Source organism: Zonotrichia leucophrys, chromosome 1, assembly GCF_028769735.1.
Source record: "Zonotrichia leucophrys gambelii isolate GWCS_2022_RI chromosome 1, RI_Zleu_2.0, whole genome shotgun sequence".
In the NCBI taxonomy this organism is placed as follows: Eukaryota; Metazoa; Chordata; class Aves; order Passeriformes; family Passerellidae; genus Zonotrichia; species Zonotrichia leucophrys.
This window is the reverse complement of record NC_088169.1, coordinates 106,259,922-106,280,732: the sequence shown is the minus strand read 5'-3', so window position 1 is coordinate 106,280,732 and position 20,811 is coordinate 106,259,922. Positions and strand designations below refer to the sequence as shown.

The 20,811-nt window shown below is 40.3% G+C and overlaps 1 protein-coding gene across 3 annotated transcripts in view; it reads right to left on the bottom strand.

The window, feature by feature from the left end:
- Positions 1-1,150: 1,150 nt before the first annotated feature.
- Positions 1,151-20,811, bottom strand: part of SAMSN1 (SAM domain, SH3 domain and nuclear localization signals 1) — a 116,824-nt gene continuing 97,163 nt past the window's right edge. For 2 of the 3 annotated variants that reach the window (XM_064703413.1, XM_064703409.1), the window contains 7 exons: positions 18,997-19,068; positions 18,266-18,421; positions 16,196-16,316; positions 14,741-14,892; positions 12,488-12,694; positions 10,859-11,009; positions 1,226-2,370 (listed from right to left, as the gene is read on the bottom strand). In XM_064703413.1, coding sequence (XP_064559483.1) covers positions 2,165-2,370; positions 10,859-11,009; positions 12,488-12,694; positions 14,741-14,892; positions 16,196-16,316; positions 18,266-18,421; positions 18,997-19,068 — 1,065 coding nt within the window. In that variant the 3' untranslated portion in view covers positions 1,226-2,164. Of the gene's footprint in view, positions 2,371-10,858; positions 11,010-12,487; positions 12,695-14,740; positions 14,893-16,195; positions 16,317-18,265; positions 18,422-18,996; positions 19,069-20,811 lie in introns of all 3 variants that reach the window. The other variant, XM_064703404.1, reaches the window with a different exon arrangement.

Below are 20,811 nucleotides of genomic sequence, written 5' to 3'. Positions count from 1 at the left end.
TAATTCCTGTAAAATACAGCAGCTGTTGTGTATTTTTCTCTGCTGAAAGCTTTGCCTTTCTCTGTGCAACTGTTTAGGGAGGCCTTATTTTCATTTGCAAACCTGTGCAAATTAACATTTGTCAGAGTGTTTATATCAGGGCACAGCTCTGGTCTCTGTGGCTGTCAGTTCTTGACCCAGCTAACTAAACTGCTTCTTGACAGTCACAACCATATTTAAGCTCACCTCAACATCCTTTTATAGGTTCAGCAATTTTGCAGATGTCTTCAGAACCTGAGGACTAAGTGCAATCTGCCACAAAAGCCACAAGCTAAGCTCCTCTGAGAGAAATTCAAGCTGAACTTAGTCCTTCTCTGGGATGAGGAGATGATAGAAGCCAATTCAAACCCATTATTTCAGAAGTTAAGTCATATTAAGTAATGTCAATACTGCATGTCATCATGCACTACTGGCTGGAAAAGCATTAAGAAACAAATACAGCTGCTTGATACAAGCTCTCACATTCTGCATCCCACCAAGGGTTCTGCATCCCCACCACACCTGGCAGTATGGGATTATTGCTGCTAAATGATAACCTTTGTTGCTGGTATCAAAATTAAGTTAAAACCAGAAACAAATCATAGTTCCTCCCTTAATTTTTTTAATTTTTTTTTTCCCTAAACAGTGTTTATTTACTCCAAATCTTTGAAATCCTCTTAATGCAATTTTCTAGAATGGCAATTTTATACTACAGCCTTCAAAGCAGCCTTGTGTGTTAGGAGTCTGACAGCAGCAGACTTTTGAGAAGTCATGAAAAGTACAGAAAACACTTGCATTGGGGAAAAGAAAAAGAAAGGGAGAAAAAGCCTTCCATTTGTTTATAGCTTCTTCAGAAATACTCTTTTGGGGGTGGAACTTTTTGTGTTTCATCTCTTCTGAAGGTGATTTTCTTTCAAGCTGTCAGCAATATGTGGAAGCTCTTTAACATAAATGCAAAATTCCTTAAATTATGAAAATTTTGTGACTAATGACAGAGCAAAAAGTCCCCCTATTGACTCGATAAACAGATTCTCATGCATGCTGAAAATGCTCAGTGGAATTACTATTTACTGTGTTAGTCTTAGAAAAGAGCAGTCTTTGAAATGTAATGACCACATTAAAAATCAAGTATTTTGAAAGGGCTTAAACACATGATTCTGTTTATTATGGAAGGAAGTACTCTAAAAGAAGACAGGCAGTTAAAAAAGTGTATTCCAGTGTGAAATATACTGGGAAAAAACAATAAAATCTCATATGAAAGACAGGTACAATAACCATAGCTTCCAAGTTCTGTATACAAACACATACTCTATTAACAAACTTCACACCACACACAAAAGGCAACACCTTCACAAAACATTATCATAAAAGCAGAACACTGATCCTGATGACTTTTTTTGCTCTGAGTTTGAATTCTCTGTATAATGCTTGGGACAAATGAGAACAGGTGTGAAAAGAACCATAAAAAAATTGCCACTGCCATTTGGATGGCTCTGTTCTTCCACAACATCGAGACCACGGAGAACTGAATTCAGATTCAACCTGCAGTTCTCTCATGCCTCCAGGAAAAAGTACTGGAAAAATGACAGTCTACTTTAGAGCTCACTTTGGAGAAACGTTGTGTGAAACAGCTTTAATATTAGTGAGAATTGGCTTGGTACTTTTCAAAGTAGAGTGTGACTGTATCCACATTTTTATTATGATGATATATCAATGAAAAACATTCTGTACACAAATCAGCAAAACACAGCTGAAAATAGAGACAGTGTGATGAATCATATATTTTTAAAATAAATATGTACAATATTTACATTTTGGACAGTTCCAGAAATTAACATCTCCAGATTATGAACCACTACCTAAAAAAAAATCCCTACTAATATAGAAAATGCATTTTCTGTACAAATATTTATAAATACATTTTCAGGGTAAAACCTGTAGATTCATTGAAAAGAAAAACATGAGAAATTCTTATCAACTAACATTTAGCTATCAAGTGTCCACATATGAAACAGTTTGAGCATCCTGAATCAGAAAAAAGTAGATTCTCAGTGTTGAGAATATTTTTTTATTCTGCTTCTGTGCCACCATACTGACAAATGTGATTGTCTTTTCTGAAAATCTGCAGAAAAGCAGCAGGACCGAATCAGTTTGACTCAGTGATTGTTATTGACTGCACCATTTCACACAGGGCTTCTGGGTCTGCTTCTTCTTTACCATTATCTGAATTTTCTGATGAGATGTAACAGCCAGAATCTCTTGGACAGTCCTTTAACTGGGATTTGTCAAAACTCTGGTGAGGGCTCAAGTTCTGTGTCTCCTGACCATCCTCACTTTTCTGCTGTTCTTCAACTAGAAAGAACAAAAAAAGAAAGAAAAAATTGTCAATACAAGTACCTTGGGAAAGAGCTGAGATAGCAGCATGACTGATCTTGAAGAACTTTGGAAACAGAGCTGGTAAACTACACATGACTACATCAATATATTTTGTCCATCAGAAGCAGAGAGAATTAAAAGTGCGATTACATGAGTGTAACAACACCTGAGCTGACAATGGGGTTGGTCTTTTTCCTTCTGGATGTTTCTCAGAGATGAATGCTGGGGGCTTTGGCCTGATCCTTTATGCTGAGGTCCTTCTTTGGCCTGATCCTTTATGCTGAGGCTGTGCAGAGCGCAGCAGTCACTGTGTGTGGTCACCGTGCCCACAGCACAGATGGAGCCTTTCCCCCTCCCAAGCTCATGTATCACAGACTGGGATACTGAACTAACCACTGAGCCTGGTTTAAAACACATTTCTCCATAGATCTGTGTCTTTGGAGTGCAGCCCCACCACCTGATGTGCTCTCTGAGCACAGAGAATGCGCTGCCCTTCAGAAGCGCTTGGCACAAAGACGTGCCAACCAGCTTCTCTAAGCACCCAGCTTTTCAGCAGGAGTGGGTGGCTGATGGAAACTTCCACCAAGCTCAGCTTGATATCCAGAAGGTTATTTTCCAAAACACAGAAACCTCAGAGGAAGATAAGCTGCCTAATTTCTGCTGTATGGTTTTTGAGCGCTGTTCCAAAACTAAGTAGAAGCAAATTATCTTGCAAATAATTTGCCCTTGTTTAGCTGCTGGATGACTAATCTGTTCAAATTCAAAAATCTGGAACTCAGTGGCAGTATCAACAGACCTCTCAAGAGAAGTTCAATGAGAGAAGACATACAAGTATATGATGACTCTTACATGCACTTGTTTTAAATTTCCTCTTCCTCTTCTCTAGCTGTGAAATACATGTTTACTCACAGTAAATTTCTTAAGAAAATAAGCTATAAAATATAAATATTTCCATTTCCTACTTTTTTTCTTGTGCTGTTACCAACCACCTGTAGCTGTTGTTTTACTTCAAACTGTATCTGGCTTTCTGAACAAAGTATAGGGAACACATCTCAGAGGAAACAGATGTTTTGCTCCAGATTTTTATCCCTTCAGAAAAATGGCACCTTTTTGCTTTTGCAAAGAAAGTTCCCTTCTTCTACTTGTTTTGTTCCTCTTTGGTTAAACAGTCAGTTCTGGATCTTTAGTCATATTTAAACTGTCTCAATTCAAGTTGAAATGGAATGGAAGTCCAAAGATATGAAGGATTTAATGCTGTGTCAAAATCTCTTTTAGTTCCTAGAATTTTAAAATTTCCACAAAGAACATTCATAGTGACTTTAATTTCAATTGTTGGAAATTATAAGATTTGGTAAAATGTGAAAGATTTTAAATTTTATTTTTTTTCCTTGTATTGAATAACACAGAATAAATTAGAAATTAAAGACTTAAATTTTTCGCTCCTTTACAGTGAAATGAAGCAGTGGGAGAGTTTCTTTGGAGACATTTTTCATTGTGGGAGATTTCAACAAGATTCACAAAGCCTTTGGATTTATTGAGAAGTATTATAAGGTCTTGATGGAACTCTTGTAGATTTGTTTGGCCTGATTAAATCTGCTTAATATCCTCTACTTCCAATTGCCTAATAAATTGAAAAACTTAGCTGATTTTTTTAAAGAATCCAAAGTCCTAACTTGCTTATTTTTTTCAGTAAGGTCTGAGAGTATAGGCTTAAGCAGATGTATTTTGAAGAATAATAAAAAAAAATACTTTAAATATTTTCCAAGGAATAAAAGTCCCACCTTGTTCTCAGCTAAATTAATTGTTAATTGAACTTGCATGCGAGAGCACACGTTGCAGCAGATTTAATTGATATCTGTAACTGTTTGATCTCCTTCTCACTTTACAGAACACAGTTTGTCATGTCAAATGTTATCTCTCTCTTTGCAGGGAACATATTTGATCATGGAGGGCCCAATTGATTTCTGATTGAAGTCAGGAAGGAATCACAAAGGCATCACACCGGTGAAGGTATTCCCACTGCTGCTGGCAGTGATAGCACAAAATTCAGCACAAAAAGCAGCGATGGCCCAGCAAAGCCTGGTCCTGAGCGTGTCCCCAGCTCCCTGCAGCCCCATCCCACCTTGGGGCAAAGGGAACCAGGGTTTGTGCAGCACTGGGAGCCCTCCTGCCCTTGGCCTCCCCCAGATCCCCTCGGCCGCCGACGCTGCTCGCTGCCCTCTCATCTTCCCCTCCAGCTCATCTGCTGCCCTGGCAAGCACTGACCTACAAAGGGTTAATCCTGTTTACATTGGCAAGGGCAGAGAGGAGCCCCCATCCACTTTGTTTGTTCTACAATGGGGAGAGGACCGAGTAGCCAGTGGATTAAAAGGAAAATGTGGGCTTAGTCACTGTATTAGTGCCTTGTAACTGGTTGTCTATATAATCTAAGCAGTTCCTATGTGAACAACAGATCCTAATTTTTTTATCAATATCTCCCCAGGGAATAATGCCCAGACAAGCCTAGAACTGAGATTTCTTTTTTTTTATTCTGAATTTAGGTAAACAATTAGGAAAATGAGAAATCTCTATTTAGAAGACATACATATATGTAAAACTTCTTGTAAAACTAGTTGAATTTTCTTACATGAAAAACTGAAAACCAAAAATATTCAGGTGTTTGAGACAGTAAAAATGCTATATTTTCTATTTTTCATTCTAAGCAGAAAAAGTTGGAAGAACACCCCTCCCTTCCATTTTTATGAAGAAAAGACTGTAAGCAAACTTTGGTGCTTTTTTTTCTCTTTAAAGCAGTCTTAAATATTATGCAGTAACCACTAAACCATTTGAACAGGATCCTGAGTATTATAAAAATACATATTGTGCAATTTTAGAAGTTGCTTCATGAGAAGAGCAAAGGAACTTTTGCTCTTTTTCTTTTTAAGCTTTTGGCTCTTCTATTCCATTCTGCTAAAGTCCTTTCTCTAACATGTACACGCTCAAGTTCTACATCAGGAAAGGTGGGTTTGCTGCCTTAATCTTTTGGACATCAGAAGAAAGCCACGCTGCACAGAAAACAGGAATTGATAAAATTAAACTGCCGTTAGATGTTGCGGAATCATCAGAAATAACTATCTTATCAACAAATGGAAGTCCTATCATTTTTCTACAGTAAAGCAGTTTCACAGAAGATAAATGGCTCTCAGTCACTGTTGTCTATGATATGGCCAGAAGAGCCCAAGATATGCATCATTTTGACACATATATTCCAGTACTCTTTTAGACAGTAGGATTATATTCAGACTTCTGAAAAAAATGTGAGGCCTTTAGCCTTGGTGAGAGATGTGTGATGCATCCCTTATCTTCCTCACTACTTAGACCTTTAAAATGAGTTTTTGTTATTCAATGACTTAGATGTGCACGACACGTGCAAGGATAGATTTCTTTTTTCCTTCACCAGCGCTTTTCCCCTTTCTAATGAGGTTAAAGTCCTGATTAGGGAAGCACTTTAAGCTTGGCTTTAAGGGAATTCAGCTCAAGAATGCACAGAGGTCACTCTGACTCCTGTGCAGTTATGTCAGATGAGTGGCAGAAGGCTTGGATTTTGTCTTGGACAAAAAGAAGGTCACCCAAGAGCAAACCAAACTTCATGAGTGGGCTCTCTGAGAGTTTGCCTTTGTGAGTTTTGTCAGCTGGGCTAGGAGCACTGGGCTCCTGAATGCTTTAGGCTGAGTCACCCACCTTGCAGCGGTGCCGTACTGAGCAGCACCTTTCACTAACTAAAGGCTCAAAATCACAGAATCACAGGATGCTTGGAACAGACCTCTGGAGATCATCTGCCAACCCTCATGCCAGAGCAGGGTCACCTGGAGCAGGTGACACAGGAATGTGTCCAAGTGGGTTTGGAATGGCTCCAGAGAGGGAGACTCTGCTCCCTGTCTGGGGAGCTGCTCCTGTGCTCTGCCTCCCTCAGTGTAAAGAAGTTCTTCACATTGAGATGAAACTTCTTGTGTTTCAATTTATGGCCATTGCTCCTTGCCCTGTCACTGGGCCTCACTAAACAAAGTCAGTTTTGGAGAATGAAGCCAGACCTCCAATGTATGTACACATATATACATGTATCACCTGTGCCAGTTAGACCATCTAAGTGTGAAAATGAAATGAGAGCTCACAGGGCATCAAACTCAGAAAGGATCATCTGGGAGCAGTAAAGGGCAGTAATTCTTGGAAAAAATGCAGAGAAACCTCAAGTGGTTTATGCAGTACTTTGGGCATTCTAAAGACTAAATATTTTGTGGATATTTAAATATGTAGATATGCAACCTAAAATACTGCATCCACTGAAATCAGTGGCACAGCTTTTATGAGAGGAAAAAGTTGTTGAACTGATGTGAGAACTTGTGGTGAAAACAGAAATGAGAAGCTTCTCTTTTTATCTAAAATCTGGAAGCAAACAGATGTGCCTGAAAAAAAAAGGTGAAAAATACTAATACTCATGCAAGGATGAGCTTCCTTGGGAAATGTGGAAATATTATGTTCAGGCCAATGCGTTGTACCACAGTACAGAAGGGGAGATTGTCTTTGAGCACTATTTGACCTTGACAAGGTACTGTATGATCCCTTGTGTTGAAAGGCACTGCCCAGTGTAAAATGGAACTTTTGGTCCCTGATTCTCATGTAGGGGATGTGACTGAGAACTGAAAGTCGTGTCCTTATTTATCTCCTATCTTGCTGTCCAAGAACAATAAACAAAGAGTAAACCTTATTTGGTATTAGTAGTGGAATTTAAAGTATGATCTGCACTTAAATATGAAAAGCAAGCTAAGGAAATGGATTTGGGGAGATAAGTGTAAAATATTAACCCCCAAATTGCACATATTCACCTTTTGGGGTTTTTCCATAAAATTACCTGCATGCACATATCCAATGGAGTCTAATTTTTTTTTAGCTCAGAATAGCTTTGGACTAGTGTAATCCAGTGGATTTCAGGGATGAACCTCTTGATTTAAATCATATATGTGAGAAGAGAATCAAGCCTATTTTGCACACACAGAAACATGTGTCCTGGGAAGCGGTCAAGAAAAGAAGTTCCAAACTTCTTTTATTACTTTATTCATTAACCATCCAGCAACTGCTTCACTTTAAAAATAGCATCCTACAAAAGCACAGACATCCATCTCCTGTCTAGAAGCCATCTGGGAGAAGAATGGAAAGCTATTAAGAAATACTTTATGAAAAAGCCTTTTTTTTTTTCTCTCACAGCCATGAATTCATGGAAACCAAGACTTTTGCCCCAAATATAAAGGTTTGACCAACTTATGGAAAATCTAAAAAAATGTCTGAGAGGGGGGGAAGATCATGAGAAGTTTACAAATCCTCGCAATTCTAGGATAGCCTTGCTACATGAAATACTTGAAGATGATGAATTTGGGCCTGGACTCTCAGGAAGGAGAGAAAGAAGGCAGTGCAGTAATAGAAAAAAAATCTGCTTTAAAAACACTGTGTGGTAGCAATTGCTAAATAAAACTTACTTTTTAAAATTCTATATACTTATACCATAAGTAAGAAAATTCTATATTCTCATACTATACCCATAGTATAAGATGGGTAAAATTTGTTCTTTCAAATTCACTCAGGTCTAAATCAAATGTAAGTTTAAAAAAAATTCGCTGCCAAAAATCCTGTATTTTGCATGGCTTTAAGTAGCATATAATGTGGAAACTACTGCTGCAGGTCTTTTGGTCAGAAAACTCAATAAATGTTTATTCTGCAAGATGAATTATACACCATGAGTATCTGTCATGAAGAAATTAATTAGTATAACATACAATAAATGTCAAGAAAAAGCCAAGGAATGACAAAGAAATTAAAAGCCTTGTAAAAACCTCTGGACATGTCACAAGATCAGATTTCACATTAAACAAATATGAAATCTTGTTTTACTGCATTTATAGGAGGGTCTAGTAAAATGAGGCTACATTCCAGCACATTTGGTTGTTCTGAGTAATGGCAGTGTCACAAAAACTCAGAAACCCTTGTATTTCAACTCTGGGCCATACCTGCCTGTCCACCCATTAATCAAACATGGAAGCACAAATGGAATGCAGAGACAGGGACATCTTCCAAGCTCTGTGAGGAGGATGGGCCTAGAACAGTAAATAGAGTCCATGGCCTCAGCTTATTTTTAAAAAGTGAACTTTTTACCTGGAAAGTGCTGAAATTCTATCTAGAATTCTCTTGGCCAATAAACAGATTACGTTGTAGCTGTGGGTAATTATGCAGCTCACTTCTAAGCAATGCACAAAATCAATTTTAATTAAAAAATCATTTATGCTGGAATGAGCCATGCCTATTTAGGAAAAAAAAATATTGACCCAGGAAAGTTCAGTCCAGATGCAGAATTCACTTTCAGAGTAGCACCCAGCTCTTTCAACCCAATTTTCCAATCTGATTGACAGAAGGACAAAGAGGTCAAACGATTCGTACAACGTCAGACTCATGCGGAGCTTATCCCCAAGATCATCTTGACGCCCTGTCTTTTGTTATAACAACTTAACAGATAGCTACTCTCCATTTTGGTCTTTAGTATCCTCCTTTCTGGAACAGGTTGTTCAGTTCTGTCCCCACCAGTCATGTGACAAAGGCTCTGATCCCTCTGAACCAGACACGGTGAGGATTCAAGAGCCAAACTAGGGCAGTATTTACTCATGGCTTACCCTAAAATATACACAAATCTTACAAAATTTAACTAGACTTAAATGAATGTTTATAGCTGGTATGACACAAAAAGGTGTTGTGGTTCTGATCCCTGTGAGCATTCATAAATTATGGGAAAATTACTTGATTGAATTTGAATACTGGAAAGATTTGCTGTACCTACCTAAAGTGAATGTGAAACAAATATTCATTTAATCCCTTGAAATAAGACTGCAGTGTTGTCACTGATTCTGAAGCAAGGACCCCTTTATGAGATTTAATGGTATTATTCCCAGAGCTGTTACAGGAATTTGAACTATTAAACCATGCAGATAACATCAGGGACACTGTTTTGCCTGAAGAAGTTACTAAATCCTATGCTGCCAACGTAGGAAGAACCCAGTTTGGGTAATAGGGTGAACATATTCATTTTCAGAATATGGGTCATACAAGGACCTTGTTAGGTTTAGTTCTTGCACAGGTGCATGTGGAACACTGGGGGTTAAGACACATTCAGTATTGAAAGCTGCTTGCTCTGCTTTTTGTTACCCAGCAAATACAAATAGCAAACCATACTGTCACCACTACAGAACACTTCAGCACTCATGTGGTCTGTTAGAAACCATTATGTATCAGTTTGGCTTTCACACCTATGCAAAACTGCAAAATTACAATCTAGCATTTTTTTTACTATTTTTCTGGTGTTAAATGTGGAAAAACATTCTCAGTAATAGGCGCAGAAAGCACAGCAAGTCAGGTTCCCACAACAAACACACTACACTCAGTATGTACATTTTCAGGTGCCTTCCTGGCAGATCCCTGCAGTAAAACTTGTGCAAAATGTAACGCTTTTCTTTTCTGGATTCACTCTTTCAATCTTTGCTTCTACGTAGACAGCCCTTCAAGAGTTCTTTTCAAACCTGTCATCTCACAAAGCCATAGACCAGAAAGAACTTCTGAACCTGGAGGGCAAAGAAAACCTTTCTAATGGCACTCCAACAAATTTGCAAGAGCCTTTCACTGGAAGCTGAATAAGAACAGGAGCAACTTAATGTACAAATGGGGTTCCAAAAAAAGCCCAAACATTCAGGAAAAAAAATGGAAAGCTGTCTACATACTGAGGAGATAATAAGTGGATGCCTGAAAAAAATTGCTATTAAATTATCCCAGGAAGACATTGTTTATCCTTCTCTCTCTTTTTTCTGTGCTTCTCAATTGGAAGTGCACATTTGATGACATGACTGCTCAGCACAGGAGGAGTATGCACAAATATTAATGAAGGTGAAAACCCCTCCCTTCTCTTTTGGCTGAGTATCTAATTAAGTAACTGCTTAGCTGTAGTTTCTACAAAACTGACATAAATTATTTACAGACTGGAAATATCATTAAAATATCATAAAAAATGTTTTTCCTGTTCTGTATCCTAGCTTTTCCACTCCCCACAAAATGAACAAGTGAAGAAAACAAAATGGTGACCAATACACATGCATATATAGACCCCATATGTTCAACTCTTGGAAGCTCACCAGAAACGCAAGTTAGATTAACTTTGAGAGAAGAATGCAAACCAGCTATTATATTTACTTTTTATATATTTTTTACAATACTTTTTACAAAAAAAAAAAAGCTAATTTGGATAAGGATTTAAGTGTGGGATGAAGAGAGGGAAGAAAAAGTTTGTAATTATCTGCAGAATGCTGTTTAAAAAATTAAAGAAATTTCTTTCACCTAAGCTCTCTTTTGCTTAAGACACTAGTGCATATACTCTTGACAAACCTTAAACACTTACTGTCACAGTCCTGGAGATTTTCAATTGCTGATAACAACCTTGCCCTGTCTTCTGGGTCAGAAATATTTAATTCAATAAGGTGGCTTTCATGTAGATCCTTTAAGTCCTCTAGAGTTTCATAGCCATTCAGCAGGAGGGTTGAGGCATATTCCTACAAAAGGAAAAAAGCACTAAGTTTAGTAGAGGAGTAGGCACAATTTCACTTTTTCTTTTTGGCCAGGTTGAAATGGGCTCTGTTCTCCAGTCCAATTGGAGAGGTGGGGAGCAAGAGGGAACAGAGGCAGAGATGCCTGGGAGCCCTCCTGGCCATGCCAGCATCCGTGCCTGAGCTCTCTAGCACAGCCCAGCAGCAAGCAGGACCAGGGCAGAGCTCTGTCAGAAATTATTTAATTTGCTGAGGGTCTGGACTGCTGTGGGTCCCTCCATGAGTGTCTCTCCCACTCTGAGCCCAAGAGGGGCTCTGAGGTGAGGAGTGCTCTGCCTTTTCACAGGAGAACCCCTTGATCCAAGCAAGGGGAGAAGCAGAGGGAGCCCTGGGCCCTTCTGTGTCACACAAGGTCCCCCTTGAGCTGTGTGTCAAGTCAGTACAAACCTCTGTGTGTGCTCCAGGGAAAGGAGTGTTTGCATCAGCAGCAAAGCAATTACCCTTATTAAAAATGTGACTTGTAAATCACGACCTCATTACACTTTGACACTCAGTCAAGATCTAGGGTTGCAGAGAGGGAGAGAGGCTCAACGTGAGCCTGGTGCAAAAATACTATTGCTCCCTAAAGATCACAAAAACAGAATTCACAGAAAAAAATCACAGAAACACAAATTCTCAGTTTTGGCTCTGGAGTCAGACTGCAGCCCTGCCCCTGAAACATCCACAGCCACACATCTCCTGTACTCGAACACACAACTGCAGTCAGGTGAGCTGGCAAGTCACCAGTGTCCCTCTCTGAGTGGCACAGCCACATGATGAGGCAAAATGCAGTTCTATAAGCCACTCATGATGCCTTTCCTGGTCTTAAAAACTGAGAACCAGACACAGTTAAGGGATAAGGGGGTTTTACCTCAGTATTTAATAAGGATCCTTATTGGTGCACACTTCTCCAGGGTGGAATGTGTCACAGTGCACCCACACCACTGATTATGTATACAATTTTTAGACCTTATAAATTAGCATATCTAACAAGGATGCCCCAATAGTGTGATATTCCTCCATCCATGGAATTCCCCCCTGGATGGGCCAAATCTGGTTTACAGGATATTTTCTAGAGAGGACCTTGGTTTCCCAATACAGTGTAGGGTTTTCTGGCCTCCTGCTACGAGGTCTTTAGGATGTTCAGTCTCTTGGCATAACAAAATACTGAGGCTATGCTAAATTATCAGACTTTAAGAATTACAAGTATGCATTCTAAGAATACAGAGGTTACATAGAAGGCATATAAAAGGTATATAAAGAAAAGGCAAAAAATCATCTTGGCATCACTCACATCAGATAAAAGACAGACACAAGGTTGCTTTGCTTTGCTGCCATCAAAGCTGCTGAAACCTGCCTTTCCCCTCCTGCCTGTAAATGACATTCAAACCCGAGCGCACAGAAAGGGAATGTTTCAAACAGAGCTGGGAAATGCCTTGGCTGACCTGCAGGTGGACACATTCCAGGAGCTCTTGCAGTGTTTTAGGCTTGGTCCTTTTGCTTCCTCTGTGTGGGTTTATCCTTCTGGGCGCAGCTTCTTCCTCCAAGATAATATCCACATAAATGAACTTGAAATTTCCTACTTTGTTGTTCAGCATGCCTGTCCATATGCCCATGGGAGTTTTGCAGATGATATCTATGATGTCTCCTTTCTAGAATCAGAAAAAAAAGCACAACACAGCTTACACTTCTGGTTTGTTATATGCAGCTTTTCCTCTGTGGACCAAAACCAGCACTAGTCAGTGTGAAGTAACTTTTTAATTATCTAGATTTAGTGCCTTTGCTTTTATAAAATCCCAGGAAAATAATTACAGAAAGTTGAGCTAGTCCTTATCTCCAAACCTTTGTGAAGGAGAGGTGAGCAGCCCCTCTCACTATTTTTGAGTTCCACTTGGTCCCTGAAAAGGGATAGGGTTGCATCAGCAATTAACTTTTGTCATGGGCAGTGGGCATAGTTTTGGCAAAAAGCAAGGGATGACTGTAAGGTTATTTTCAAAATATGTGCCATAGCATTTACAGAATAATCTTATTATCTAGCCTCTCAAGGATCTCCAAAAAAGATAGCTGATCTATGTGAAAGGTGGACTCCTACCCATTTTACAGGAAAAATCACTGTCTACATTTCTCAAAGACAATAAAGAACATTTAACTCCCCTAACAAATATGAGTGCTGAAAAAGGTGACAACACAGCCATTTCAAGGAGGTTTTTTGGTGAAGGTGTTCACAGCCACATTGTGGGAACCAAGGTCTCAGCTCAGGAAAACAGTCATTCTGAGTAATTCTCATAGTAAAAAGGCTCTTACAAAGTCATGCACCCTACACAATTTGCTTCCAAGGACCTCAAAAATGAGCCCTCTCTTCTTGGCACATATCACAGAAAAATGCTGAAAGCCTTTGAAGAGTTATCCAACAAATGCCTGCTTCATTTGGGATTCTGTTACAAAGTTAGAAATCAAACTCAGTTTGTTTAGATGTGTCCCCAGCTCCAAAGTTTACATATTTTCTGGTCTGGTCAAGGAACAGCAAGTCAAGTGGTCACCTAGTTTTTGTACAAACCCAAGTACAAAACTGATTGTGAGCTGGTGACCTGGTTTAGTTAGAACACGGGGCTCAGAGCTGTGAGCACGTTTGAAATGGAAACTAAACAAACATTTATTTAAAGGTCTACAAGCACATGGTATTCTACAAACTCATGCAGGCTCAGGAGCTTCACATGTGGATGCAGGTCAGGATTAGGCAGTGGCTCCAAGCCAAGCTGCAGATGCACTTTGAATTCAGATTCGGGGTACTGAAATTTTGTGTGATAAATCCAGGGGATTTCAACCCTAAGTATCATTTTATAATTCCAAAACACACCACCCTAATGAATAAAAAAAGAAACATTTATGAGCCAGCAGATATTTGCCATTTCACAACCAGTTAAATAGTTAAAACTGTTAAACTGTATTAAAAGAAACGCCCTAGATGTGGGTGGAAGTGGAGGGCAAGTGCTGAAGACTGTGAGTACCAGCAGAGCAACAGCTCTCATGTAGGCTGGAGAGGAGGAGAGGGAGTCTGTGTCAGATATAGGATTTGGCAAAATGAAGAAGCTGTGAAGAAGGAAAAAGTCTGAAGGGCTGGGGGTTTTTAAGTAATGTTCAACTGGGCCTCTGTTTGTTGGTCTTCTTCTTCACTCACACAGCCACAGGTTCACAGAGACAGGCAAATCCCAGAAGGTTCACAGCTCAAATATAGGCTTAAAGAAAAGTTTAATGGAAAGGGAAGCTGTTTTTATTAAAGGCAGTGGGTGCCACTGAGCTTTGTATATATCCTAGTTATGACTGGGAAAGCTTGAGGAGACAACTTCACATCCCATGAGATTTTACTTTTTCTCACTCCAGACCATGTATATGGGAAGCAACATGTATTTTACTCTGGGGAAGGCTGGGGTAGGTAGGAAGATATCATGAAGGGATTCCTACCTGGAATGTATGCCTTAAAAAGCAGACATTCCAGATGCCTTAGCAGCACTTTGCTTTGCAGCCTGGTCTGAACTAAATCCTTACAGGAGCATTGCGAAACCAAACCCGCCTTGCTTTTAGAGTGTTCCACGTGCTTGAGCAGGTAAAAATTCATTATTAGATGTATTATTTAGATGTAAAATATGGTGTCCCTGGCATTGCTAGTGGCAGAGAAGGAGTCCTGGTGGCTGTCCTACCTTGATTTTGAGCGAGTCGGTGTCATAAGGGCTGGGTGTGAAGTCGGTGTGCACCTTGGCGCGGCCGCAGAAGGGGCCGTTGTAGGGCACCTCGTCGTCCAGGCGGAGGCTGTCCCTGTTGCTGGTGCCATCCGAGCAGCTGGTCACCCCACCTGGGAGAGAAACAGCTTGAGACACCCCTGCACCAAATCCCCACACAGGCAGCTCTGCACAGCAGCCCAAAGGAAGGGTTCAATACCACAGAATCACAGACAGATCATACCCTGTGTGGGTTTGACACCTTCCAGGATAACTGCATTCAATAAAAATCATGCTACAAGAGACAGCACAAAATGGGTAGGAGATCTTTCATTAATATCTTCCCTAAAGTAATCTTTTTCTGGTGATGATACTAATAGACTATGCATTTTATTTACAGACTTTTTGAAATATTACCTCTGCAGATTAATAAAATGTACCCTAAAAGTGCAATTTAAGGAATTAATTCTGCTGAACTTCTCCTGTTTATTCTGAGAAATGAAAACAAGTACTGTAGAAGTTATTTTATTTCATTCCAGAGCTAGCTGAAACATCAAAGGAACCTGCATTGCAGAGAGAAATTTTAATCTTATCAACATTTCTGCCTGTCATTTTATCCAAGTTGAGCAATAAAATATCAGCAGAGTAATTCAAGCAAATTTGAGCAAGCTCTGCAATATCCCATCCAAATATGTTTTTAGATAAGAGCAGCAGTGTATTGGAAGTAAACTCCCATATACGATTTTCACAAATCACGTCACAGAAAATGATCGTAAAAATGGTTTTGTTTGAGGTGATTGCTTAAGTGCACAGCTCCATCTCAGGGCCAGATTAACTCTAAGTGCAAATGGTCTGGACTGCAGCTCCAGGCTGCACTCAGGGCTCAGGCAGTGCCTGCAGGGTGGCACAGCAGTGTAACCAGGGATAGCTGTGACCTGCCACCCAGCAAATATCCACAGCAGGGCAACACAGAGAGAGGTGGAGGCACATTTCTCATCAGAGACTCCTCTGAGCAAGGCTGCCCTGGTGGGGGAGGGTTTTCAGTGGGTTTCAGGTGGGTTGTGTCTCTCTGCATCATGTCCCAAAGCTGCCAGGTGAGACCCACATCCCCCATCATATTGTGTGGCTGCATCCAGTGCTTTCAAACCCAGCACTAAGGCAGTGATAATTCCACAAAAATGTGGAGTTATGCCCTATAATTCATGGTATTTTTTTTCTTCACTTAGTATTTCCACTCTTAAAAAACACTCTGCTTATTTCTGGATAGATGTATACTTACCCTAGCTGCTACCCATTTAACCAAATTACACTTTTGTCTGCCAGAACGAAGAGCTCTCTACCATCACATTTTTGATCACCAGCTCTGATTCCACAGACATAAGCAATAACTATATTGATCCAGCGACTGAATAAGAAGTATAGGTGTCTTGTACTTACTAGATGAGCTCTGGCCACTGTTCAGACTGTAGAGACTTTCCAAAGAGTCACTGGCTTTTAGGGAGACCTTCTCAGTGTGTGCTCCACCACCAGGATCACTGTCTTCTTTTCCCTCTTCATTCTTTAACACAAAAAAAAAAAAAAAAAAAAAAATCAAATGTTAACCCCCAAGAAATGTATTTTGGAGAATTTTTGTTGTTGTTTTAAAGCATCATTGGAGATTAGCTCATCATTGCACTTTATTAAGAACTCCTTTGTGAGAGAAGACGTTTTTTGAAGTTGATGCCTGGTACTAACCATGCCCAACAATCAGCCCTAGTATTTTATGATCCTGGAGAAATTCCCTCTTGTTTCTGCCCCACTCACTTCATCCCCTCCCTGCTCAAAGGAAGACTGCAACACACCATGGCAGAGCTGACGGCTTGGAATGGAAAATTTGTGGGCAGCCTGATAAGATTTTGTCTGCTTGTCTCAGAGAAGGAAATACAAAGCTCAGCTCTGAAGGCAGGTGGTGAAGAGCTGGCTGGCACAGCTGTGTTTTGTACTGAACTTGGGAGGATGGTGGTTCCTTGTGGCACGCTGGGGACAGCTTGCACACACGTGGGGCACTGGTGTGTTCCAGCGCCATGCTCACCACACTGCCCAGCATTCACCCTGTCCTCGAAATCCAGGGCATTTCAGAATTAACAGGTACATGTTTCTCTCACAAAGTCTAATGGTGTATGAAATTGGCCCCTTGAGTTTATCCCAATAAATCACACCTCAGGAGTCACAGCCTGTTCAGAACAATAAGATCCATATTTCAGTCACAGTTAAGTTAGAGATGACATAACTGATAAATTAAATAGGGATGATCTTTTAAAAGGAAGGATTTTTCAGTAGAATTTATCATGTTGCATGTGATACCTGATGCAACTGAAACTTCCTTCAGCATATTGTATTTGGGGAAAAATTAGTTATTCACCAGTTAGATGATGAAGCAAAAAATGACAGTGCATGTGTGAATTATAGACCCATACAGGTACATATCAGGCAGAGCACTGAAATGAAGAACTATACTGGTTTCCAACAAGAATTGTGCTTGTTACAGCAGCCAGCAGCATAACAGATTAATCAGGAGGCTGGTATTGATTGTCATCATCTCCTGCAGGAAGGAAGATCATGCTACATGTGTGTCCAACCAGATAATCCATTGAATTTCTGTCATGGGAATTGTTGCTTTAAATGTGCAGAAAGGAAATATAAAAAAATAATATAAAGATCATCGATTGCACTTTGGAAGAAAAATAAAAGAAAACTAAACTAATGAAATACAAATCCTTGTCTAGGTCCTCCAAAAGGCATTTAAAGTATCCTGTGAAAAAATATTTTCTATTTGTGACATTCCTCACTGATTTTCCTTACTTACCTTATATTGACATGTGAGATAGGATGCAGACTAGATAGATCTTTTTGGGGATTGTTACATGTGACAAGTTTTTTTTTTTAAGTTTTAAATTTTGGAACTTACTGACACAAAGCACTGAGGAAACAGGGTTTTCAGTATGTGCAAGATTATGTTTTTTATGTTTAATAAAGATAGTTCCGCTAAGATTAGATAAGGTAAAAGGAAATAAGGCATATGAGCTGGAACTCTCTAGGATGCTGGCTGACCTTTACAAAGTGGACTTCAGAAATAACTCTTGTATTGGGAGATAAATTCTTTTAATGAAGATTTTTGTACACACTGAGCATCAGACTGATGATGGGGCTCAACCAATACTCCCTTCTGTCCACATAAGGAGGGGTTTTGTGCTCATACAAATGTTCCTCAATGAAAAAGCAAAATTAAATGAAGTAAAATTCTTATTACTCTTGAGCCCTTACTGTGTAATTTGTGTGTACACAAAAATGCACATGAAAGAGCAGGTACATACCAAAAGCTGGCTTAGTTCAATATGTGTTGCTACCCTGGGTTTATGGTTTGTCACAGCTGAGGACAGTTGAAACATGAACAGAAAAAATGCACATAATATTTTTACTGCTTCACATGTATTTCCAACAAACACAAGGCTCTTAGGCTGTATTTACCATCTCCTCAGAGAGTGCCTTGATGTATTTTTTGCCCATCTTTTTCCTCATGGTAAGTGAAATGGCTCTCATCTTCTTACTCAGGCTTCCTCCATTGCTTGCGCCTTTGATTTGTACTGCTTCCCCAATGTCACTTATAGTCTCCAACTCAGATATCTGTTTTAAAATCAAAAAGTAAGCAATAACTCACCACAAAAATAAAACACAGCAAGCTGAAGCAGAAATTACAGGAAATATTAAGGACACTAAAACAGTTATCATGACAATATTCGGTCAAGGCCATTTTCCTTGGAAACTGTGTGCCTAAACAGGTTTGCACACAATACTCTATGTATGAATGATAGAAAGAAAATCTATTTTTTTGTAGGTAATGTTGTTTCCCATTATTTATTGTCCCTAATATCAATAAGAATTGAGAGAATTTTTGCAGAGGTCTTGAAAACAAAAGTGAGACATCTGTGGGTTACTTGTAAAGTGCTGGTTACTTTGGGCATGCACCAATGTGAAATGCACTTTTTTTTTTTTTAATTCTTTCTATTTTCACATCAAAGTGCCAAAGTTTAGGTGTGATTCTCTTGGGTTTTTTTGTCAAGGCCTCAATCACCAAACAAATGCAGGTATACAAGTAAAGTTCTCAGCACTGCAAAATTTACACAAGAGCTTCCCAATGTTTTTGCATAACTGTCATGGGAAAGTGAACTGCAGAAATTCAGAGTTTGTGTTCTACAGACCTCAGCTGAATCATCTGTCTTTGATATTGAGTGGTGCCTGAAGCGGTCAAAGCTCCCAAAGCTGCTGGTGCGCTGCAAAAGAAGAGAAGACAAACCTTGACTCACTGCTGCTGCTTTGCTTTGTTCTCTTATTAAGACTTAAAAGCTGTCAAGCCACCTGTTGGCGTTAAAAATCCCTCCCATATCAGCAGGCCATGAACTGCTGCATCCAGCTAGAAACAAAATATGAGGTGAAGTAGGGGAAAAATAATTATGACTGTACGGGCAGAAGTAGAAAAATAAGTCAGAGAAACAGTACTTCTTCAAATACTAATTAGGTAATGGATATGATTATGAGTTCTTCTACATCTGTTTCACATTAGTTATGTATGTAAATAACCATGCATTATTTGCAGGTAAGAAAGACTTGTTGATGAGTTTCAAAAAAAAAGTTGTCATCATAAATATGATACAAGCAATAGACTTGGTTGTGGTGGTGTAAATTGCGGCAATTTATACAATGTATTTTTGCAGCTGGGAAGACAATTTATGATTCTTTACCATCAGGAATGAGAAAGGACTGCTGAGGATTATGAATACATCTTGTCCAAAATGCACACATTGCAGAGGGAGTAAGTAACAGCATAATCAGGCAAGCCTTCTGCTTTTCTTACCAATTTTACTATTAGAAATTCTGATTTTTAAATGTAGATGGGTACAATTTTCTGCCATGCTGTCATGGGTTGACCCGGAAGGAGTGAGAATTCTGGAAGCTGTGGTCAAACCAATGAAGGTTTTGGGTTTCATACTGACACCTGGTGTAGCCAGTGGGGTTTGGACACACCTCCGAGAATACACAGGGGTTAAAAGCAGGGCACTGCCCTGGCATTTCCTCTTTTTGGACATCGCGGCCGAGGAGTTCAGACCTCTCTCCCTCGCCCGGCCCGCTGCTGCTGGGCGGGGGAGGGGCCAGCCATGCGGTGAGGCCTGGGGCCGGGACAGAGATGGGCTTGAGGGGGCTTCGGGGGGGGCTTCGAGGATGGAAGGGTGGCGGAGCCCCAAGAGACATCGAGATATCGGGCAGCCAGCCCCTTTTTCCCCCCCCCCCCCCCGGAGAGAGAAAGAGCCGGCGGCACCGAATGTGATGGCAGCCCGCCAGGAGGAGAAGGGGGGAGGGAGAGAGAGCCCGGCCGGCCGCAGCAGCAGCACGTGTGGGAGTATCATCTCCTCTCAGAACAGACAGAGACTGAAAACTTTTAACCCTTTCCTGCATGATTGGGGCCTTGCGAAAATGCTAATCCTCCTCGAAGCTGAATAAGAAGGGAGATGAGAGATGATATGAGATAAGGACCTTGGCCCGGAGTTTGTGGAGATGATTGGATGGGGAGAGATGATTTGGAGTGGCCTTTGGGCTGGACGTTTTCTTGTAGCCATGGACTCAGTTGTTCCTGTGACACAGACTGCATTTAGGGGGAGGCAGTGCCTCAAAACCAGGAGGGTTCATTTGTGAGGACCCCCCGGCCCCAGGGGTTGGAAATATATGGGGGGGACAGTTGTCCCAAAAGCAGAGACTGTGCCTTTTTGGAGTGAGACAAGGCATCCTTGAAAGACCACCCTAAAAGCAGCTCTGGCCATGTCTCGGTGGTGAGAGCACTGAGCATGGAAGGAACGTGTCACAAGCGGCAAATGGACTTTCCGGGCGGTGCCAGAGTGACAGGGAAGCACACGAGGGTCTCAGTGTGTCTCCACGAGAAGCCTATGGAACAAGAAGGACTCCTTTTCCTCTCCATGAACTGCAGTTTGAGTATACTAACGTGTGGGGCCAAGGCTGAGCAG